Source organism: Struthio camelus, chromosome 8 (genome assembly GCF_040807025.1).
Source record: "Struthio camelus isolate bStrCam1 chromosome 8, bStrCam1.hap1, whole genome shotgun sequence".
NCBI classification, from domain to species: domain Eukaryota; kingdom Metazoa; phylum Chordata; class Aves; order Struthioniformes; family Struthionidae; genus Struthio; species Struthio camelus.
In genome coordinates, this window is record NC_090949.1 from 31030227 (window position 1) to 31052893 (window position 22667).

Below are 22667 nucleotides of genomic sequence, written 5' to 3' on the forward strand. Positions count from 1 at the left end.
CAGAGGGCTTGTTAGAAGAGATTACTTTTGTACGATGATTGTCTAATTTTGATCAAATTTTTTTGCCAAAATACATGTCCTTTTTCTGCCTTGTGACAAACTGTGTAGATTCCCAATGTAGGGAGCAGACATTACACTCCTTGGTGATAAAAACTTCTGGATTTGGAGAAAACAGCTATTATGGAAGGTAACTTATGCCAGTAATGGAAAGCATATCCTTGCCAAGTTGTTGTCTTTAGAATAAACTGATACAAGGGATATTTGTGATACTGGGCAAATTTAAGCAGAAGTTTAGGGAGTTTCTAGCAACATGAGCAAACTACTGTATCACAAAGGCAAATCACATTTAAGGCAAATACATTAGTTGCATAATCGCTCTATTGTGCTGCATTCACTCTCTCTTGGAAAATAATACACTTTGTAATATATACTCAGAAATGCCTATGATTCAGCTAAAATATCAACAAAACTGGAAACGATCGTGTATTTTGGAAGATGCTGTGTTATTTATAACCAAATAAATTAACTCAGCCATTCCTACAACCAAATTCACATGTATAATAGAAGAATGTCATTTAGCAGTATTCCCCAAAAGTATGTATCACATTTTTTCCAAAGAAGTTTTAAAAATTATAATGTGCCTTATTTATCAACGTTACCTGGACAATTGGGGCTGTCTCTGAAACTGTGGCTTCCATGGCATGGAAAGATTTCACTCAGAAAGTAACTGGGCTTCTGTATATGAATTGAGAAAACAATTTTTTCCAGAAGAAAGATGAGACGTGACCAGAGAGGGTAAGCGCTGGGAAGATAAGGCCGAGGGAAGAAAAGGAAGTGAAAAAACTTTTTCTTGCTGAAGGCTGAACAGGTCTTTCAAATACTTTTGGTGAGTATGACACATTAAACGTATGCAAAATCATGTCCAATAAAAAAAATGACCATGGGTTATGTAAAATGAAGCTGCCAATGGTTTTTTGAATCGCTGAATCAGGCAGTTTATGATGTCAGTTTTGCAGATAAACTGTTAAGAAGAAAGACTGTTCAGGTCCTCAGTGGGTTTCAGATTTTAAAATCCAGAAGAACTGTAGAGGTTTTTTAGTAGTGTAGTTCATCATCTCTTGATAGATCATAGGAGCCTTAAAAATACAGTGTTATGTAACTTGTCTCCCCTCATATCAAAAAACTCCAAAGTAAAACAAACATTCAATTGCTTGCATCCTTTATAAACATTTTTCCTACATTTCCATTTTGTTTTTAAAAATATATTTCACTTGGAAGATGCTAGCTGCTAAATCGTAACTACAAAGTGGCCAAAACAGACCTGTGTATGACGTTATCATATTGAAACTTACTGGAATATTATTCCTGTATACTGGCAAATTTCAGTAAAAACTTATTTGTGAGCTTCCAAGCCTGCAAGGAACAAGGATCTCCTACAGCATGCACAGCTCTGAAATGGGGGCTTGCTTTGTTGTGGTCTACAGTCATCTGTATGTACCACTCTGTGTGTACAAGGAACATCTCTATGTCTATTTTCACAAAAGCAGCTCCTTTTTTGAAGAGTCTATGTACTTATCTACAGAAAGTAGGTACAGTGAAGCCTGCCAGATCTGTTCAATTTTCTGTCACTTAATGCTGAGAAACAGTGAAAACAGTTCATGTGTTCTCTAGAGAAACTCCCACCAAATGGCTCTTGAGCACTGAAGACAACCAACCTCTGTCTTGAAAAGTTCTTCAGCTGCTCTCTCATTCCCAAGATGCAAAAAAACCATAGTTGGCAAAAGCAGCAGCCTCACAGTCCATTCAGATCACACTATAGCATATATGGTGATATTACAAGGGCAACTTTTCTGTGTTTGTGAGCACAAGAATTTCTACATTCTCAGTCTCTGGGACCGCTGTACAACTTTTGACCCTATGGTGCATAGTTATTATTAACCACCTACCTGAAAAAATAGGAGTAAATGGCCTAGAACAACAAGCAGCCTAAAGCACCCTGACTCTGAAGAAATCAGTAATGACTGGTAACGGCTTTTTCTCTTTCCAAGCTCTCATGATTGCAGAGCCTGCCATGTTGCAAAGCCCAATGTGAAGTGCTCCCTCTTTGGTCTCTGTGAGTCCATCTTAAAAAGTCGATCTTTTCTGGCATTTGACAGTCTTCTAAACTGAGCCTGGATTTAGAGTATCCTGTATGTGCTTATGGGCAAGGGCTTAGCACTTAATGTTTTTTCCTTTTGGTGATCTGACTTAAGGTAAATAAAGGCAGTATCTATACTCTGGCACCCCAGGGTATATCCCAGCTGAGTGCTGACTCCATATTGGGATGAGACCAGAGACCCGTTTCTGTACAGTGGTTTCTGAAGAAAGGGGGTTTTGGCATGCCAGCCAGAAGGGAGATACCACCTGCTCCTACAGGACGTCTATACTGTACGACGGAGAGAGCAGGATTGTAAGGTACACTGAAGCATGTGCCTGGCCCGTGGACTGTGCATAGCTACAGTCACTGTGCAGGCTTAATATACACAGTAGGAATAAAACATCAAGTGACAGTTGAATAAAGAAGTCTTTTTAATTGCCAGTAATCTTGTTCCCAACGTTGCCACTGCACAACTAAAAATATCTGTAACTTAGCTGGAATCTCCCCTTAAGAGTCTCACAAAAGATAGCTCTGACATTGCCGTAACCCTGAAATCATCCCTGGGGGAGGTGGTTGTTCACTGGCTCCTAACTATTGCTTGGCTTCCTAATTGTCCTATTAAACTAAGTCAACGTACTTATATGTTAAACACCCAAATGACCGAGTCACGTACAGTAGTCATTATTATACAGCACCCCATTGCCCAGCCTTTCCACCATGAGTAACTCGCAATTTGTGCACCATTTTTATTCTCAGTTTCTTAGCCAAACTGAAAACGTGCTTGAACCCCACAGATGCCAGTCATGACTATGCTATGGCTGTCGATCCTCTATTGAAGGTGTTTAGGTTATTCATTGCAGAGCAGCAATGCAGAACTCCTTAACAGCAGTACAAGGAAATCCTCAAGGGAGAAGCTACCTGGATGATCAGCCACAAGTCTGCTCCCCGTTCTTCACGCACCTAAATCCCCGCAGGACCCCTCGAACGTTTCAGTAAAGGCTGCAGGGCCAAACGGATCAGCGTGGCTGGTGGATGCTTGGACCTAGGATGGAAACTACAGCGCAAATCAGGATCAAAGTAGATCAGCAGCGAACGCTTGGGCATTTAAAAAACTGGCCACGCTACACCGTATTATATAGAGACTGCACTTTCTAAATAGCCTCATCTGCACCCAACTTGCTTAACTGAAAAAAAGAAAAGTAACAAAAATGGATTTTTAAACGTATGTCGAGGTCTGAATTTGAAAGCCAGTGAGCAATTTTGAGGAACTATCCTAGAGGACAAAGTTGGAAAGAACACCTACAGGATGAAAAATGGATGAAAACTCTTTCCCTCGTCTTGGTGTTTACACGCATGCTACTGTATTAACACGGTGGAAGTGCAGGCATTTACTTTGTTGAAATCCGCATTTGCATCAGAAAGTGAATAAAACACATTTTTATAAATAATAATAATAAAAAAGAAAGCTAAGTATGTGGTTTGTTTTGGTCTCTGTCCATGTATAAAACGCCCGAAAGGCCATCTCCAAAGGCACGCAAGGGAAAGCGGGAAGGTCGCCGGCCTCTTCCCCACCTCCTGCCACGCGTGTCGCCCGCGCAGCCCGCGGGAGCGGGGAAGGAGCCGCTCCGCAGCCCGCCCCGCGGAGGCCGCCTCGGCAAAAAAATAAAAAAAATAAAAAAAAAAAAGAGGAAAAAAGGGGAGGGGGCAGCAGCGCGGGGGCGGGCGGCGAGGTGGGTTCAACCCCCGGCGGCAGCGGGGCAGCCCGCAATGGCCGAAAACAACCCCCGCCCCCCGAAGCGCTGCCGGGCGGGGCGGGGCGGGGCGGCGCCCACCATTTTGGGGGTCGCGGTGAAGCCGCCTCCAGGCAGGGGCGGCCGGGACGGAGCCCCCCCCCCAGCCCCGCTCCTCGCCCCGGGCCTCGGCGGCGGCTGCTAACCTGGCGCGGGCGGGGAGGAGTGAGGGGAGGAGCCAGGGCGGCCTGTGCGACAAAGCCCCGTGCGCAGAGCGCTGCTGACCAGGAAGCAGATCCGCGCCTGAGCCGCCGCCGCTGCTGCCGCCGCCGGTCCGGGGCGGGCCGGCCCCACCTGAGCCCCGCTGCTGCCCCCGCGGGCGGCTGACGAGCGCTGTGTCCCCTCCTCCCTCCCTCCCGCCCCCTTCCCCGGCTCGGGGCGGCCGCCGGAGCGGGCCGAGGCGAGCGGGAGGCGGCGGGCGGGCGGCCGCGCCGCTAAGCCGCTGAGGGTCGGGGCGGGTATGAGCCTCCCCGGCGGGGCGGCTGCCGCTGCGGGCTGCGCGCTGCGGCGCGGAGGCTGAGGCAGAGGCAGCGCGGCCGCCGGGGGCCGGCGCTCCGTCCCCGCGGAGGAGGAGAAGCCCCGCTCCGCCGCGGGCGGGGGGAAGATGGGGAACTGCCTCAAGTCCCCCACGTCGGATGACATCTCGCTGCTGCACGAGTCGCAGTCGGACAGAGCCAGCTACGGCGATGGGACCGAGCCGGATCAGGAGCCGCCGCCGCCATATCAGGTGTGTGGTGGGGGGGGGGAAGGGGCCGCGGGCAGCAGGGCCCCGGGGCCGGGCGGCGGGCTGAGCCCAGGTGAGCGGCGCCCCCCCCCCCCCCGCCGCCCCCCATTTTCCTTCTGTGAGGAGCCAACTTCGCGCCCGTCCCCGTCCTGCGCTTGGCAACTACCTGAGCCTCCTCCCTTCCTCGTAATGTGCCCCCTTGGGGGAAGTTTCTTTGTTTCCTTCCGCCTCGCGAATTTTAGCCTTTCAGCCAATGAGATTATTTTATTATTATTTTTTAAGGGGGGGGGGGAGAGGCGCCGTGCGGGGGCGACTTAAACTGGTCGAGGAAGGCGCAAGCCCGTAGGTGAGGAGAACAAAGCAAGGCCCCTGGCAGGATGAAAGCCAGAGGAAGGGGCTGACTCTTCCCCCGGCACAGCCCTGGGCCCAGGGGCTGTGGCGGTGGTCCCCAAATCTCAGCTAGAAAGGGGAGACGCTGATTTTTCTCCCCCCCCAGCCTGTGCAGCCTCCTTTGTTGTCCTCGCGCGGTGACATCACTGTCTGGTGTTGCTCTTTTCTCATTACTCTCTTAAACGAGAGACCACACACGCTTGCACCCAAGCTGGTCTCTGTCGGGTTATGTTTATTCTAGCCTATACTTCCCTCCCTTATTTTTAGCGGTAACTGAGCCTCAGTAAGTAACTTTTTTAATGTGCTAGATCCTATTTCCTTCGGTTGTGTGGGATACCAGAAAGGAAACGTTTTCCCATTTTTTTTTGTTTTTGTTTTTTCTGCCTCCCAGAGCATGATTAGTCCTGATTAGGACTAATCAGGAAGGTTAAAGAAATTTTGGGGATGTTTTCTCTATAATTTTATTCGCAGCAGAGGATGGCATCGATGTAGAATTGCGAGGCCGTTGATATCAAAAAGCTTGGGTTTTGTTTTTTCTTTTTTGACCTCCGTTCGGTGGTGACCGCAGAAAGAAGGAAGCTGAACTTGTGGTTGCACTTGTCCACTCCTTGTCATCTCCATCCCCATATATAGAAACGTATAGTGCTCTAAACAAGCCATCTAAAGTACATGACTGTACAGCAAGAAAAAACAGCATAAGAAATAAAAATTTCAGTAGCATAACTGCACATTTTATTCAAGTTTCAGAAATACTGTACTGTCTGAGAGAATAAAATGTGTTCCGGAGAAATCTATAAAAATGACAGATTGACACACAAATCCTGAAGGGTGCCTTGAGAGCTCTTTATTTTCTAGGATGGGAGTCATTCAGGAGTTGCAGAACTGGCATATAATTATCAGAATTGCAGGAAGTATTTAACTGGGTAGACTTGTAATCTACAAATGCTTGTACAAGTTCAAGAATTACAGCCCTGATAGGAATTTTCTTCAGCATTTAAGAGAAGCTGTGTATGTAGCAGTCATTGATGATGCAGTGAAACAACAGTGGTGTTACTTGGCAGTCTGTAGCTGTTTGGTTTGTATGAGTGCAAAAAAATTAATATTAGAATAAATTTTCTCACGTGGGAGTTTTTCCTGACTTATGTCTGTTTAACTCCAATGAATAGAGAGTATTTTGTGTCAGGTGAACTCTTTTAAAGGACATGTTATTCTAAGCTAAGTTTAAGTCATCCATTCTGCTTAGGAATGCATCGTATTGTTGTTAAATAAATGTATGAAGCTTGGCTGTCTGTGCTGTTTGTTGCGTATACATCTGTGCTCTCTAAGAAGACTTGTGGAGGGTGTTTGGGGGTTTTGATTGTTTTTCCTTTTTCTGTTTTGTTTTTTTGGCCTTGGAAACAACCTGTAGGAGCCACAAATAAAGTATACGTGCTCTGTAGGCCTTCTCAGGTTGGTTTCAGTGGTGGATAAGTAGTCTTCCTCAGCCTCTAGGACTTTTTTTTTTTAATTAAAAACTTCTTGGAAATAATTGATGATGATTGACTGATTAAAATAAATGAACTTAGAGATGTCTGTTATTGAGTAAGTGCATTCATATTAAAATCCCCCGTTCTTGAATAAAGCGGTGTAGCATTAGGTGATGCGCACATAAGAGTTTGGCAGTCTTGAGTGGCGTTGGCTGCCCTGAAACCCTGCATGTGATCTTCACAATCCCTGAATCTTAGGGTTAGGGAGAACAAACTCCGTCCGCCTTAGTGCAGGATTTTGTGTGAATTTCCTGCCTCGTATAGTCAAAATTCAAAGCTACGCTTTCCGCAGTTGTTGAGCCACCATGGCTAGTGATAAGAAGTCAACATTGTCTGCAGTACTGTACGGTATTTCATGCCCTTTGAGGTCAAGGGAAATATGTTACGTTTAAGGGATAACTTTGAATGGTTTTAGGTAGGCCAAACTCTAAAGTTGAAGAAGTCTCTATGTTCCGTTACGAAAGCAATAGGTAACTATGCTATTTTAACTTTCGGGTGACAACTTGAATTCCACTGTTACAAATGGGTGGATTATCCTTATGTGTGATAATTACTTCTTTCAGTGTTTTAACCAGAATTAGAATATATGAGAGAATATATAAGCCTGAGGAAGGAAAGCAAGGAAAAAGATAAAAAGAGTTTGAAAACTTGCTTGTGGCAACTAGCAGCCTGAACAAGAATACTAGTAGTTTGAAATCTAGCTCCTGAAATTCAGCCATAAAATGGACATATTTTAGAAGTCAATGAAACGTGTTATGTTTGCTTCTTTGGGTTTGCAGCAACGATGTGCCAGCTTTCTGAATTGATGCTGGAAGGTGTGCAAACTGAGGGGAGGAAGCTTGTTTGGTGAAGGCATGTTTTCATGGGTCTCCCTTAAAAACTCCTTAAAAACTACTAATCTTGCATATTAGTCCCTTACTTATGCCCAGTTTACTTTTTGTTTCCAGTCTCTCTTTTCACCCCCTCACTTTAAAAACTTTTTACAGTCCAGGCCTCTGCAGTCCAGGCCTCTGCAACACAAGAATTCAGTAAAATTGTTGCTGATATGTATATCTCCCCGTCTCTTTTTTCCTTTTTTTTTTTTTTTTTTTTCCCTCCTCACTGCTGTAGACAGGGACTACTATGTCTCTTATAACTAACTGCTATTTTATTTTGATATTAAATCTTTTTCTTGTTCTGATACTTCTGTGCCATGGGCATCCATGTGAGAACTAAGCCATAGTTTTTATTTAGCTAATTACTTTTAACTGCACAATGCACCTCCAATATTCTGTTCAGAACTGCATGTCAAATTATTTTTATCAGTGCTCCGAGCACTATTGGACCTGCTTTATAAAATTCCTGCTTGCCAGGAGTTAGACTGAAAATTGGATTGGCAGTATGGACACACCATGTAATGGGGAATATAACTTCCCTGCGGAAGCTGTGCACATATACCTGTGGCTGATACCAATTTCTGTGGCTGATGGCTTTCAGAGAGAAAGCATCTTTTTAAACAGGGATCTGCATAAATGAGAAAGTGGTCCATTGAAGCATCATCTGTTTTCTAGTGCATCAAGTTTAAGGGCTAACGTGGGAAATGATTAAAAGACAAAAGTAAGAGTGTGTGTGTGTGGGGGGGGGGGATTTCAAGTGCAGACCAACCTTTTTTCCTGGAGAGACACTAATTTTCAGTGCCTCCATTTTAGATACAGCTGTTTGTCTAAGTACTGAGCAAACGCAACTCCATTTCTAACTAGTGAGGGAGTTAGCTTTGGTTTTGTTTCTTCTCGAGTCCTCAAAATTGAGTATGCTTTAAAGTTTATTTTTCTTTTCTGTGTACGGCTTCTTCGCCATCTGTTGGCAATGTGCCTTCTGCTGTTTGTCCAGACAAGTTCACTGCTTTTTCCAGTTTCTCTTACTTCTAGTAGTTCTTCTCAAAGACTTTATTTTGCAGAACAGATGTGCTGCTTTTTAAATTCTTGTCTTATATTACTCTTCTTAAATAGTTCCATTCTTAAATAGTTGCAGAAAATAATTTCTCAGTTCATTAAACTCTGGAATTTTATGCCGTAAGCTACCCAATACTTAGAAAATACGTAAAAAGTACAGGTGTGGACAAATTGCATCTTTTTTTAGGAATAGAGATTCCAGTGTAAAACACTTGCTAAATTAGTAAGCTAAGTGAGAAGTAAGTGATACAGAATATAGGCTACTAAAATATTTTACCCTTTTAACTGAATGATTTCACAGCTAGCTGTGGTACTCTACCGCCTTCTACATAAAATATTTCAGTGGACCTAATGTCCCTTTTTATTTGGAAGGATTCATTAAAAACCCTTTAGAACGGGAAACTCCTTTGAGTCGATTGTAGGCCTGGAATGAGACAGGGGAGATCACAAAGGCGAGCTTAAGCCAACGCTGCGCTCCCATAATCTTGAAAAAGCTGTTGAGGACAGCACGTTTTGAAAGCACGGTTTAGGATGTCTCGTGGCACCTCTTAAACTGAGGTTGCTACAATAGCCTGCTTGGGCTTCCGCTCTTAATTGAGCATCCCTAGTACGTGTACTCTCACCCTGATCCTGTCCTGCCACGCTTGCTGCCGTCGGCCCTCGTTTCAGGGAGCGGGCACAGCAGTCTGTGCCTGGCTGCAGCCTCGTAGCCCTAGTGGGGCGTCTCACTAGATCCTCTGAGCACGAGGCAGTAAATCTAGCCCTTGAGTGCTGCTTATCTGAGACGCTGAAAAAACTCCTCAATTTAAACCGTCAGAAATTTTCTTGAAACTTCCTGCTACTTTTCTGCTTGAAACTTGTCATCGTGGATGCGTATATTGAATTTATTTTGCTCAACAGAACAATAAAGCTTTTATTATATGCTCATTACTTACATTATGACCGAAGCAATAATGGCATTCTGACGTTGTCTTCTAAAAGGCATGATAATTGACATCATTAAAACTTGCCTATGAAATTAATCCTTGCGTAGGAGTTGCACCTGTTTGTAGAAATACCTATAGAGAATTCTGCTGGGCCATGAACGAGATGATTTGTCACTGGTGACTGCACGCATTGGTCAAGAGCGAACACTGTGGTCCTACAAGGTGTTGCACTGAGTGGCTGTGCAAAGTCAAAGGTGTTAGCATGCGTTGGAACAGCAGAAGAGGTGGAAAGATGTGATGGGAAAACATTATATACAGAAAGCTAGCTATCATTTTATCTAAAAAGAAGGCAAACTAACTAGTAGCTTTACTTTTATGTAAGAGAAAGGAGTATATTAAAAATTGCATGTGCAGGCCTTTTCTCTCCTTGTCCTCCAGGTCTTGCTGATGTGCATGAGTTACAGTTGCATTTGCAGACCTGAACTGAAATACCATTTCAGTGCACAATTCCTTATTCAAGTGGAAACCTCAAAGGGGTGTAAAGGAGAGTCTCTCTCTAGTTTGTGTGTCACTAGCTAATGCGTTTGGGCAATATTGACGCCGGTGGAGATCAGCCCCAATGAGAAGAGGAGGTGAGAGAGGAGCTGAGGCATTTGTGGCATAGATGAGAAACGTTCGAGTAAGGCGGTGGTGTTTTGTGTTTATTTCTTCTCAAGAATATGTTTGCTTAAGCTACCTTATATAACTTGTTTTCAAAATGAACAAGTGCTGCAATAACATCCTCTAATAATATCTCTTAACTGTGAAAGACCAAGCGCTACATGATAAAGTCACTCCTGATAAACTGTTAGGATACAATTTAGACAGCTGTATTTAGAAAATATGCAAGTGCTCGATGTCTTGTGTATGTATAGGCTTGCATATATTTGTACATAAATGGTGCTGTTGCAGTAAATTCTTTGCGTGTGCAGAGCATTATTAAACTGACGCTTTTGTGGTTTAATATCTGTATAGGGATATACACTTTATTCATCCAGACAGTCATAAAACATATGTATTATGCACCTCATTGTAAGAGCGCTCAAGGATATGTGGCTAGTAAACAATATACCATGACATTTCTTATTCCTGCCATGTCTGAAGAACTTAGAGAGCTGTCTAGAGAATTTGGTTGCTGCTAATCAATGCTAAACAGAACGTTTCCTGAGGGTGCTGAGTATGACTTCCTTTCTAGATAACAGCGATTAGAAATTGGGCATCTGTATTTTCTGTCTTAATGCATACTGGTTTCAGCGTAGCCCAGCAGGCTGACTGGTGCTGTCTTCCATTTTGCTAGTGAAACATCTGAACGGAGAGGAAAGGAGTAGAGGGAACAAACATATTAGGAAACCTGAAAATAAAGGATACCATATGGTGTCACAAAGTTAGATAACTTTTTTGGCATAGTTGTATTGGGAAATGTCCTTTTGTGAACTCTTTTTTAAAGAGAATTTTTGAATATTGGCTGAATATTGTAATTCTCTGCTATCTTAAAAATAGATTTTAACCCTAATTTCAATTGGCTATAAAGAGGAGTTAGGCCTGATGAGAGCAAATGTGGTGTGTTGAGTTCCCTGTGTTATATTCTTTCTATTATGAAAATTAGAGCCAGTTTCCAGACTCACAGCTGTTGAGTCAGCAATCAGTAAAGATCTGTCCCTGACCGTGCTGGACAGAAGGTTTTGCAACAGGAATTTTGAAAAGGAAGAGGAATGTTATTATATTATTTGATGGAATACTGTTCCCCGTTTTGTGTGTAATTCTACAAAAAAAAAATCCAAGTTGGATCAAGATACTGCACAAGGTTCATTCCTGTCTGCTTGTGTCACTGTTCACCACTTTAATAAAAGGAAGAAGCAAGGCTCAATGAACACTGCTGTAGGCCCTGTTAATGTTGCTAGTCAAATTGGTTGCAGAATGCAGGGCTGAGAAACTAAAAATAATGATACTTCCTTGTGACAGGCAGGTATCTTGTGTTTTTTTTTTTTTATGCTTGTCCTTACTATTTCCTCTCCATAGACATGCACAGAAATATATTTATATTTTGAAGAGTTAATGGTCTGTGGAATAGACTAAGGCAAATCATCTGTTGCTTTTCAGTGAACTAATGAAACAGTTCCTAAGAGACTGAAGAATCATAAAATGAGCAGGTTTATTCTAATGGCTGCATTAGAATAAAATCTCTTTGGGGAAGAAAGCTGGAGAGTCATCCTTCTGCGGCTCTGGAGAAGGCAAAGCAGGCTTCAGTCTGATTTCTAAAGCGCAAGAAAAACTTGCCCTGATGTTGTCAAAATCTCAGACGTGGAAGATGTGTCCTGCTTCCTGAAGGTAGGATATGGCTTCATAGAGGATCCCAGATTTCTTATCGTTCTGCCGGTCCTTGGGACAGCTGCAGCAGGTTGCCATAGGCAGAACGCAGCAGCTACCTGGCCCAAGGCAGCCAGGGTCAGGGCATGGCTTCTCGCTGGCTGTACCTGCGCTGTGGGCTTCAAAAAAAGTCGCTCGATTAGCCCTAGTATAAGCTCTAGTCGTTTTTAGTCCAGTCTTCAGTTTAGTTTATAACTTCTGGCAAATCACTTAACTGTGCTTTGGTTTCCTCATCTGTAAAATGAGGAGCAATAAAGCTTATCTTTACTGCAGGCATGCTTACTAATTTAATTCATGTTTGTAAAGTGTTCTGTGATAATTTGATTTTAATAAAATAATATTCCTCCATTACAAAATGAATCTCTGCAGGAATTTATGACAGTGCTGCTGTAGAGAGGGAGCTTTATCGTAAGATCTGTTCAAGACAGTAGATAATAATCTCCTGAAATCTGTTAGGAATCTGTGTGTGTGTGTTTCTGTTTTTTGGTTTTTGTTTTTTGGCAGCCTGTGTTCAAGAGGCTGGATTAGTAGGAAAAAAAGAGGCTATGGAGATACAATAAGAAAACCTTCCTAATCAGGATAATGAATCTTCATTATCATGGGAGATGCTGTAGGAGTCTTTCAGGCAAGCCAGTCAAAACAAACAATCCTGCCCTCCCCAAAATCTAGGACCACCTTGTTTTCAGGAAGCCTTTATGTTTCCTGTATTTACCACCAGTTCATTAATGTGCTCAGCGGACGTTCCTGGCCATACTTCTGGGCTTAGGTTTCAGAAGCCCGGAAAATAAACGAGTTTTATATTTTGAAAAGGTAATGGTCTGTGGAATGGGCTAAAGCAAATCAACCACGACTCTTCTCTGAACTAATGAAACAATTTCTAGGAGTTAGAGTTATAAAGAGCGGTTGTTCTATTTACCAGTCCCTCCATAGGAATCTCTGTAGGCCATTCTCTTTCTCAACAATGAAGAAGAAAGTTGCGATGCCGGGGCATAAAAGCTGCTCGGCCACAAGCCCTGAGTAGTGACATGGACAAACAACAGATGCATGCAGCAACTGGAGGAGAAGATAAAAGAGCCTTCCTTTCAACCGTGGTTGCGTCAGCCAAATCACAACCAGCTGGGTTGTTACACTGGACGCCTCTGCTGATCCATGAGGAAGCTTGCGCGTACTCTCTGCTTCACACACATGCATGTGTACGTGAAATCATATCAAAGGCGAGTCTGATTTTTCAGAGTTCTCGTCCCATCTCTGTTTTTTAGCCACTGGTTTAGTCTCGCGATGATGTAGACCTGAAGTGCCTGGAGGAGAACTGAAACTGTGGGAGGAATGAGAGAAACTGTGACTCAGGAAATTCAGTTCCTCCCTTAGCCCCAGCGTGCAGTGGTGAACATGCAGACTATTATACCTGCAACGGTGAAACCTGTTTCCTTTGATCTTATTTTTTTGGACACTGAAGAGGCCATTGTATCTTCTCTCCTGCTTTTTCCCCGCTCAGAGCAATTTGTTTTTCTAGAGGCATAGCTCAGAAACAGTCCTTGTATTTAGTTCACTGAACTCAAAGGCCAAATAGCCACGCAGAGACAACCTTGTCTTCAATCAAAGACAAATCTCAGCTGGCTGACAGTGCTGAGTTTTCCAGAACTTGGGATTGTAGTTAACTCATGCTGTTAGAGCTTGGGCTGCTAATGGAAGTCTTGGAAGCATGAAGGAAATGCCTGTTTTATGGCCAATAAAGTTTAATGAAGCCACATGAGCATTCAGTGGTAAGAGAAAAATCATGCAGTGCTGTTTTGGACAAGAGCAAGGAATTGGTTATCCTGCGGCCATGGTTAAAACCACTGAATTTGCTAGATACTGTCAGTTTCCAATTTTTGTCATGGCAAAACTGATCGAAAAAGAAAGGGCAGACTAGGGTATGACCCAGTAATAGGTGTATATATACAATAGCTATGTGCTTTCGGACAGTAGTTCTGTAGATACTCTTAAGGTTTCCCTATAGTCCTCACCACTATCACTTTATATGGCTCTCCTGATGATTTGTATACACAATCTAGCCAGAAGGAAATGGAGCAATATTTATCTGGCTTTATTTATTCCCATAAAATGCATCTTGGTAGTTAAGGATACAAATCTCTCATGACTCAGTGTGCGAACGCTGTGGAATTGGACGAGGCTCGGTGCTCTTGCCCTTTCTCTTTTAGAGCCGCGGGAGGCTTATCCAAGAGATCAAAGTGCATCAGATTCCATTATTCCAATATCTACAGGACAGTATAATGCATGGCTACTCTGGGAGGATGCCTCCGCATCTGACTTTTATTCATCGTTGTAATTAAACCCAGACGCAGAGTTTGTTCTGTGCACTGAATGTTAATCACTGCATTTTTATTAACACACTTGTTGAAATCTGTATTTCAGACATAGTAAAACTTTGCAGGGTAGATTAAGACCAATATTTATTTTGCCTGAATTAATTTTCTTTAAAGTTCAGAAAGAGAAGTGATTGCTCTCGGTGTTTGAGCAAACAGGTGTAAAATTTGCTTGACTGCACACGTACCAAACTGTTAAACTGGTTTGGTCTGTACTGTTGCTTAACAGAAAGCTGTATGCAGTTGAAACTTCATTAAAAAAGCTCAGATTGGCAAAGTAAAGCTCTAAATTCAGATTTAGTTAAGACACTAGAATTAACCACCCTAACACTTGTAAACTTTAGTTTGTGCTCTATAATGGTACTGGCTGAATTGCCGTTGCCAGTTCTTGATGTTTTGCAGTTTTTTAAAAAAAAACAAACAAACAGTGCATAGGTAGTGTTAGTTTAAGGTCCGTCTTGAGCCACGAAAACTCCTTTGGCGGAGGCATAGCCCTCCTGCTCGCAGCGGGCTGCAGTGGCCAAGCACTTCCCGACTGCTGGGTCAGGGTGCCTCGGTTTGGGTCTCTGCCCGAGCCCACGTGAGACACTCCGTTGCTCTGCCACCCTGCCTTTCCCTGGAAGTGATAATGTGGCAATGAATAGATTCGTACGATAACTGTAGTTCTGCTGCTTTTTAGCAGGTCCTTCCATCCAGCCATCTATAAGAACCAAAAACAAGACACAGGTTTTTTTGTTTTTATCTATTTATTTTTTTTGCCTTATGTCTGAATTTAGACAAACCTGCTGGAATTTCTGAGAAATTAAGCTACATTTCTGTATTTGACTGTGTGACTAAACTATTGAAAATAAGTTTAACAAAGAATGCCCATTCCTTTTGTATATATAGTGGATTTAATGATTGGTATGAGATGGAGTCAGCTATGCAGAGAAACAGTGCTAAATATATAATTAATTTTATTAAAAAAAAAACTTCAGAAGAATGTTTTAAAAAGAAATAAAAATATTAACTTGCACACACAAAAAAAATTTCATGCTCCAAGTCATCTTTGTTTTCCTTGTTATAGACTGTATTCTTTCCTCTCATTCAGTGAGTAGTAACCTGCCTTTTCTCACCTCCCAGAAGAAGCAAGATGGCCTAGATTTAGAGCTTCCTGGGGAAGAGTTCACTTCACCCTATCTATAGCTTCTCCTGAAGTGTCTTTATGTTGTTAAAATTGTCACCTACTCTGAGCTGATAAACTAAGGAGAAAAGAACTGTAATTTTATGTTGGGATGGGAATGAAGGGTGTTTTAGCCTCCTCCTTTTTTTGGCTATTAAGAATTTCTTATGCGCATGCCGTTATCTAGGGTCTGCTGTACAGAAGGAAAGTTTTGAGCTCCCGGCTCTAATATAAAGAAATTACACCTACTTCTTTCAGCTCAGTATCTTAGGGTGCTGTGGCTGAATAATGACAAACTTCCTCTTCATTAAAGAGTGAATTGGATCGAGTGTTAACGCTGGCAGGGATTTCTGCAGTGGGCTGTGACTGTGGAGTTGGTACCCTGAGGTCAATACGTGCTTCTCTTGAGTCCGATCACTGAGACTTTTTCTTTCTTTTTGGAGGTTTCTCTAAGAACTGGTGCTGCAGTGTTTTTATTGACAAGCAAAAACTGGGAAAATGGTAGTAACAACTATGTAACAGATGCTACCCCACAAGTTGTTAGTGTTGACAGATCAGACAAATGCTTTCATCCCAGAATGAGCAGTTGCAGTAGTGTAGAGGGAGGGAAGTTTGTCCATCCCTTTGTCAGCGTAAGATTCCTTTTTTAAATATAGGGACATGTGTCTGATTCAGTGCATCAGTAACTTGAGCTGTTCAGGCTTCTGCGGTGTTTCTAGGAAGAGAGGGGTACTTTCCATGTCGCTAAAAAAAGTGCTTCTGTCCAAAGAAACCAAATACTCCCGTCTTGGGGCCTTTGCTGGGACTTTGCCAATTAAAGGCATTGGTGCCCTTATCATAGCATGTAGGGAAATTATAGTTTATGTTCATTTAAATTCATTTAATGCAGGATTCTGTTCTGCCGCTTAAACTATAGCTTTGACAGACTGTACTCAGGAGTGAATGCAACTGAGGCCAAAGAAGAGACTCTAGAGCTGTTTCTAAATTCAGTAGAGCATGAGTCTGAAATCAAGCTAAAATACAGCGTGTTGTGATCCATCTTCCATGCTTCCATGTTTCTGACTCCAGGAACTCCGATCTAAGTATTTGCTGCTGCCAAAATGGATTGTTTCACTTTTCCTTCCTCTTTTCCATTTGCAGCCACGTACTCCACCGTCTCTTTGTGCTGGCTTTGGTTCTCTTCCCCCAGAGAGTTGGTTCGTACCATTAAAGTATCCCGAATGGGCTCTTGCTCTCTCTTTCTCCCTCTTTTCCTTCTGTCCATTTAGTGAACTGATCTGGCCTCATGGCAGGGCGGGTGAGCACTAGAGCTGGCGTGGACGGGTGTCGGAGCGTGTTGTGCGAGCGCAGGAGAAAACGGGGAATACCTCCTTGAACAGCAGTGGGTTGTTAAATGAGAAGAGCTGATCGGATTTAACTGCAGTCTTTGCAATGTGTATATTCCGTTTTAACTTTGTGACATCTCTAGAAAAGTCTAGCAATACCAGATATTAGACATGTGCTGTTTTCACAAAGTACTACAGGATTGTTGGCTTTTCCGTGTTGTGGTTAAGAATATACTTGGATTTAGCCGCATACCAGAGCGTGCACAGAATTAATGCCTAATATTAGTTTGGATGATAAGTGTATTTGAGAATGATCTGCATATGAAATGCAATCCAAATTTGTTATTTCTGACTTCAGTGGGGCAGTGATTGTAATTTCAGGGATCAGGTCAGCTCAGGACAAACCTCCAGTGTAGACAAAGGCTTAATTTCATTCTGTTCCCCCCTCGCCCCCAGTAAGTTCGTGATTATAAAACAAACGAACAAAACCCCAAGACATAATGAAAGAACATAGATTTGTCTACCACAGCTGTCATTAAAGAAGCTTCAATGCTTTTCCTCCCTTTTTTTCTTTTTTCCCTAAGGAAATTCACTAACGTTACCTAACAGTTGTAGGTGTATTTAGTAAGTGAAGGTAATTGGTGAAGGCTCTCGCAGCCTGTTCATGCTGTGCAGCAGACTGTGATATCCCTAGGGACGTAGCTGATTACAGTAACATCATTCATTTGCATTGTGGGGTGCTGCTGTGCCTCTATCCTTGCACAAGCCTTCCAGTTACTGCTCTGTGGATTGTTTCCAAAGTTTGAATATAACTTGGCAAGCTTCGTCGGTACTGTTAAAAGTTTGATTAGCTTTGTCCATATGTATGTGAGCACTGCCGGTGTGTGTGGCTTTCAGTAAAATAACCTCCTTGTTGTCTAAAATGTTTAGCTTTTGCTGTTGTGTAACTTCCTAATTCTAAACTAGTTACCTTAATTTAGCCACTGTTTTATGTGTTACCACTACTGATTTTAGTTTGGTGCCTCTCAGGAGGGTCCGCTAGTTTCCTATTGAAGCCAGTCTTAGTTAATGCAAATTGAGGAGTGAAATCCTGTTTCAAGAAACAAACTTGAGAAGCAAATTTTGCTGCTTTCTCTTGCATCTGCTTACGCAGTGTTAGCAGCTCGTGTAAGTTTTACAGGAATGCCGCTCTCTTACATAGATCAAACCTCCTCGCTCAGCATCTTCCTATTTAGTTTTTCTGAGTTCATAATTAGTTACACTGAACACAGGCAGTAAATAGCATCTTTATGGCTTTTTTGGATCTCATGAGCTAAGTTGGGTCAGGAGTAATTTTTGGCTTAGAGACCGGATGAAAAAAAAAAAAAAGCCCAAAAGCTGCAGGAGTTTGGGTTGCTACGGCAGTAAGGGACACGCTGCCTCGTCAGTCACTGGTAAGCAAACAGCCCAGCATATTGTCAGGGCTGGGGAGCACTGCAACGCTATAGAGAATTGTTTTCTGAATGAGACCACTCATGGCCACACTGATTTCCCTGCTTTATTTCACAAAACATGTTGGCCAGGTTTCAGTTTGAATACAGTAACACATTTCAGCTGGGCAGAATATAACTATTTAAATTGCACTAGTAGCTATTACCCTTTCTCCCTTACAAAGACTTAAGTAGCACACTAAACTAAAGTAAGGCTTCTTTTTTTAAATTCTAGATGCAGAACGATTACCGTGTTCCAGCAATAAAGTCGTTGCATATCAATGTAGACTGTAATAATCCCCCATATGCTTTTTCACCGAAGATCTTGGGTTTTGCTTGCCACAGGCCAAATCCTTGCCCGTGGTGCAGTTGCCTAGTGCTACTCAAGCAACATTGGTGGGTTTGTGAAACTGGAGATTTCCATATGTGGTAAAATTTCTGGCTAGCCTCCAGGCAGCTTTCTAAAGGTCTCTTTTCAGCCCTACCTTTGCTCCTACTTCTACTCGCGAGGTGTGCTGCAGGGAAAGGGGGTTTGGCCAGAAACCTGTGTGCCGCAGCCGTAGGTGTTTTAGCACCAGCGGGCTATTGAAAACCCAGCGGAGATTAAACCAGGTTACCTCGAGGATTGTACTGCCCCTCCCTTCTTGGGAGAAGGGGAGATGTAAAGACTTCTGTGTCCTTTCTCACTCCAGGCTTGTGCAATGCTGAACGTGAATGTATCGAAAACATAAAAGGCATATAGACCTTTACACTTTGTATGACGGCTGAAATAGAAACACAATCCTTTAAAAATATCTTAATATTACTTTTTGTGGCTGAGAAGTCATTAATGAATTTCAATATAAAATATTGCATTATAGAACCAATAGAGGAGAATAACTGGAGCAGATGTGATGAGAAATTGTAAGAACTCAATGATGAACAAAACATAGTAATTGTCATAAAACAGACTTAACTGAATGTGCACTGAAAGTCCATGTCTGTAACTAGATCATAAAATCTCTTTCTCAGCAGTTGTCCTGATCTGTGAATCCATATATTTCCAGAATTGTTAATGCAAAAAGGTTTTGTCCAAGAACCTTTTTTTTTTTTTTTAAAGCAGTTCTTTTGTTAGCACCTTAAACTTTCAGGTGGACACAGTAGCTTCAAAATGTGGCTCGGATTTAATGAGCATCACCTTCTGTATTTTAGTTAAATGAGCTTTGAGTTAAATATGACAAGCATTATTGCTAGGGTGTTTTTTTTTTTTCCCCTGCTTCATAGATGATATTAATTTGGGTAACAGCCATGTTCAGTACAGTATTTGAAACTCTGTTAACAAGTGTATGAATAACTACTGGACTACCTGGTATAACTACCTGGTGCCTGTGAACTAGGGAATATGCGGATGGCTATGCATATGTTCAGTGAAGATATTTTCTGCAGCTTGTATATAATTTTACCAAAAGTTGATCAAGTTCTGCCCTTATTTCACGTACCAGGGGTCTCTTTAGACCATCAGCGAGCTAAGGCTCAAGAAGCTTTTTCACATTTCTAGATTATGGCCAGCTTACACCTGCTGTTCTTGTATCAAACAGATCTTCAGTTATTTTTCTTTTTCTGATGTTTACTCTTCTGATTTATTTAGAGAACAATCCTATACTCCTTTCAGCCTTTGTTTTTTCTAGGCTAACGCTTCTATTTTTATTTTGTTTGTTAGTGGATCTAATAGTCAAGAAACTTGGTTTTCCGGAGAAACAGACTGTCTCATCCATAATCAGTGAAACGTAAACCAAAAAAAAGATTAAAGCAAAGCATATTTTAAGTGATTGAGGGATCACTGACTGACTGCTCAGCATCTTGCAGCATTAAGCCCTGGTGAATTTTGCCATGACCGATAATGGAAGTCACAAGTAATATTTACTTTAAATCTGCAGAACAGGCAGCGGGGAGGTCAGGAGGCAAGCACCTTCCCGTAAGCTAGGAGCCATTACCCTCTCTCGGTTGGGTAAACTATGCCATAATGTGCTGAAGACCTAATCAAGAACACAGCGTTATGTGAACTGATAAAGAGTACACAACATCAGGATTAGGTCTGTAAGTTATTTTAAGGCTGTTTTCTATACAAAGCGTTAGCTGAGCAAAGAAATTCTCTTCCATCTGATATGCTGGTGTGAAATTGCTCCATAGGGTAACCCAGGACAAAGCAATCCTTAGCCTTTTTCCGCCCCCCAAGGAAACATCTGCAGCTGACCATCTCCCAAAGTGACTATTTCATTTCTACTTCTAGTAGAAAAAACTACTAGTTTTAGTTTGGTTCAGAACAGCAAATGAAAGAAAGCAGGTTTGCTGCCGTGGTTTCTATTCTGCTCTCTACTGCTGGGGAGATCTGCCTATATGAAAGGAGGTATCCCAAATAAAGAAAATAATTTAGACTGTTACTTATAACTTTGCCCGTTTGGTTTTGAGCTTACTTGGCAAATCTTTTAAAGTCCCCAGGAAAGCACCTTCGCTGCCTTCACTTACCTGAACCAGCCTGGTGCATACAGCGATGGAGGTGAACCTTGTCCTGGAGCTTGTGAGGCTCAGAGGAGAGGCGCTAAATGCAATGGCCTTCCTAGCCTGCTTTCTGATGTCCGAGTTGTTACAATTTCGTGCAACCAAATCTGTCCAGTTGTTCTCAGAGATGCATTTAACAGAGCTGGCCCTCCAGGAGCCGGACAGCAAGCTTTTGAGGAGAGCAAAGTTGCGACCCTATTTGGTATGTATGTTCTTCTTGTCGCGTTTAAATGCGCAAGAAAGAAATACAGCCACAGTCTTCTCCCTCTTTAGCGTCAAAAATTCAATAAGCCCAACACCAACAGGAGTGATTAATGTTCAAGCGCAGGCTCCCAGTAAAGTTTTTAGGCCCAGCTTCGAATTAAAGTAAGCAGTGGTTGCACAAGTTCTGTGATAACGTTGGGAGGGCTTTGTGGCTGGAAACGTGTCAAGAAGGTTTTACTGACAGGGTTCAGCCTAGCAAAATGGGCTTTAAAAAAAGCTAGAAAGATAACTAAAATATTTCTGCAGTAATTGACTGATGATATTTCTGCTTATGAAGAGCTAGTATCCAAGCAAGAAGTTTTCCACCTCCTTTTCTCCTTCTCTTTAAACCTCATCTGCAAGGGAAAATTATCTAGCATTATCTTTACCTCTAGTTTTAACGTTACGACTCCCAATGTAAGCAGGTGTATTCTAGACTAAGTGTCATAAGCTAAACCTTAAAAAACCCCTGGGGTTTTCTTTAACTATTTTGCTATGGTGGTGTGTATTTTGTTGATACCACGACATACTGAATACCTCCAGATTTACTGTCTCAGAGCTTTCTATCTATGGCTTAATGTTATTCCGTTGCAGTATTTCTTCATGACTGGTGTTTATTTGTGTTTGTATAAACTGGCAAAACCTATTTTAGTGATAGTGCAGATTGTAGCAGGACATGGTTATTCTATCCCAAACCTTAAGACTAGTATAAAGTATTTCTGTACATCTTCATAACGCCTGAAAGAGTGTCAGTAACATAATGTCATAAGGCTTTCAGAAACTTCTGTCTCCGAGTGGCACCAAAAGTAGCATGTACCTCACCTGCATTCGTCATAGGCATTTGTACAAATCAGAGTATTTGACAGTCACAGCTAACAGTCTTCAGAAATCAGTGCTTTTAAACTTAACTTTCCCTTTTTATTTCACTTTCACTTTATTCTTAACTGCAACCATAAAACTGCATCGTATTTAGCACCATATTAGGTATCCTGGCTTTCTGGTAATACTGTCACATAACATGAGAAATCCCTTGTTGCATATGTATGAGCTCAGGCAGTGCTGGATGTCTTCAAGTGTTGCAGCTGTTCTCGTAGGGGCATTTCAGAGTAAAACAGTCCTTTGTCTTCAAACCGTTCAGTCCATATTCAGAAAAACGACCTTTCTGTATTCGCGTTCCTCCTCTTAAACAGTTTTCTGTTCTTCTGAGATTTTGTAGCAGCGTAAGCCCAATTCGGGGAAGTACTTAAGTGCATGCTTAAGTCCCATTGAAGTCGATGGGCCCCGAGCGCACGCTCTGCTGAGTCGGGGCAGCGGCCGCTAACGGGAGCGCGTCTCAGCTCTGCGTAGGCTGCGACGGATTATTTTCAAGGAATCTGTAAAAATGCTTACAAATCGAAGGCAGCCTCGCGCTGTTACTGCCTGCCGATCTGGTGGTGCAGCATGAGCTGTCTCTGGAGGAGCCCGGTCTAGACACTGGACGTGTAGCTCCATGTTTGCTTTCTCCCTTTCACTTGTAGGGTTTTGGACCCAATTCAGTTCTCGGTTAAAACCGTCTACCCTGAAAGCACCTTTGCTGAAATGAACAAAATTATTTTTGGTGTAAAACTAGCGCAAGCAAGAATGAAAGAAGAGTGATTCAGGATATAACACTGACTTAAAATATTGACCAGACTGGCAGTTGTTTATACAGTTAGTGATGGGCATCATACCTTATTCAGCTGCCGTGGAGGGTAT

At 42.4% G+C, this 22667-nt stretch overlaps 1 protein-coding gene across 1 annotated transcript in view; it reads left to right on the forward strand.

Moving 5' to 3' along the window:
• Window positions 1–4386: 4386 nt before the first annotated feature.
• Window positions 4387–22667, forward strand: part of RNF11 (ring finger protein 11) — a 33248-nt gene continuing 14967 nt past the window's right edge. The window contains exon 1 of the mRNA XM_068953108.1: window positions 4387–4654. Coding sequence (XP_068809209.1) covers window positions 4532–4654 — 123 coding nt within the window. The 5' untranslated portion in view covers window positions 4387–4531. The remainder of the gene's footprint in view (window positions 4655–22667) is intronic.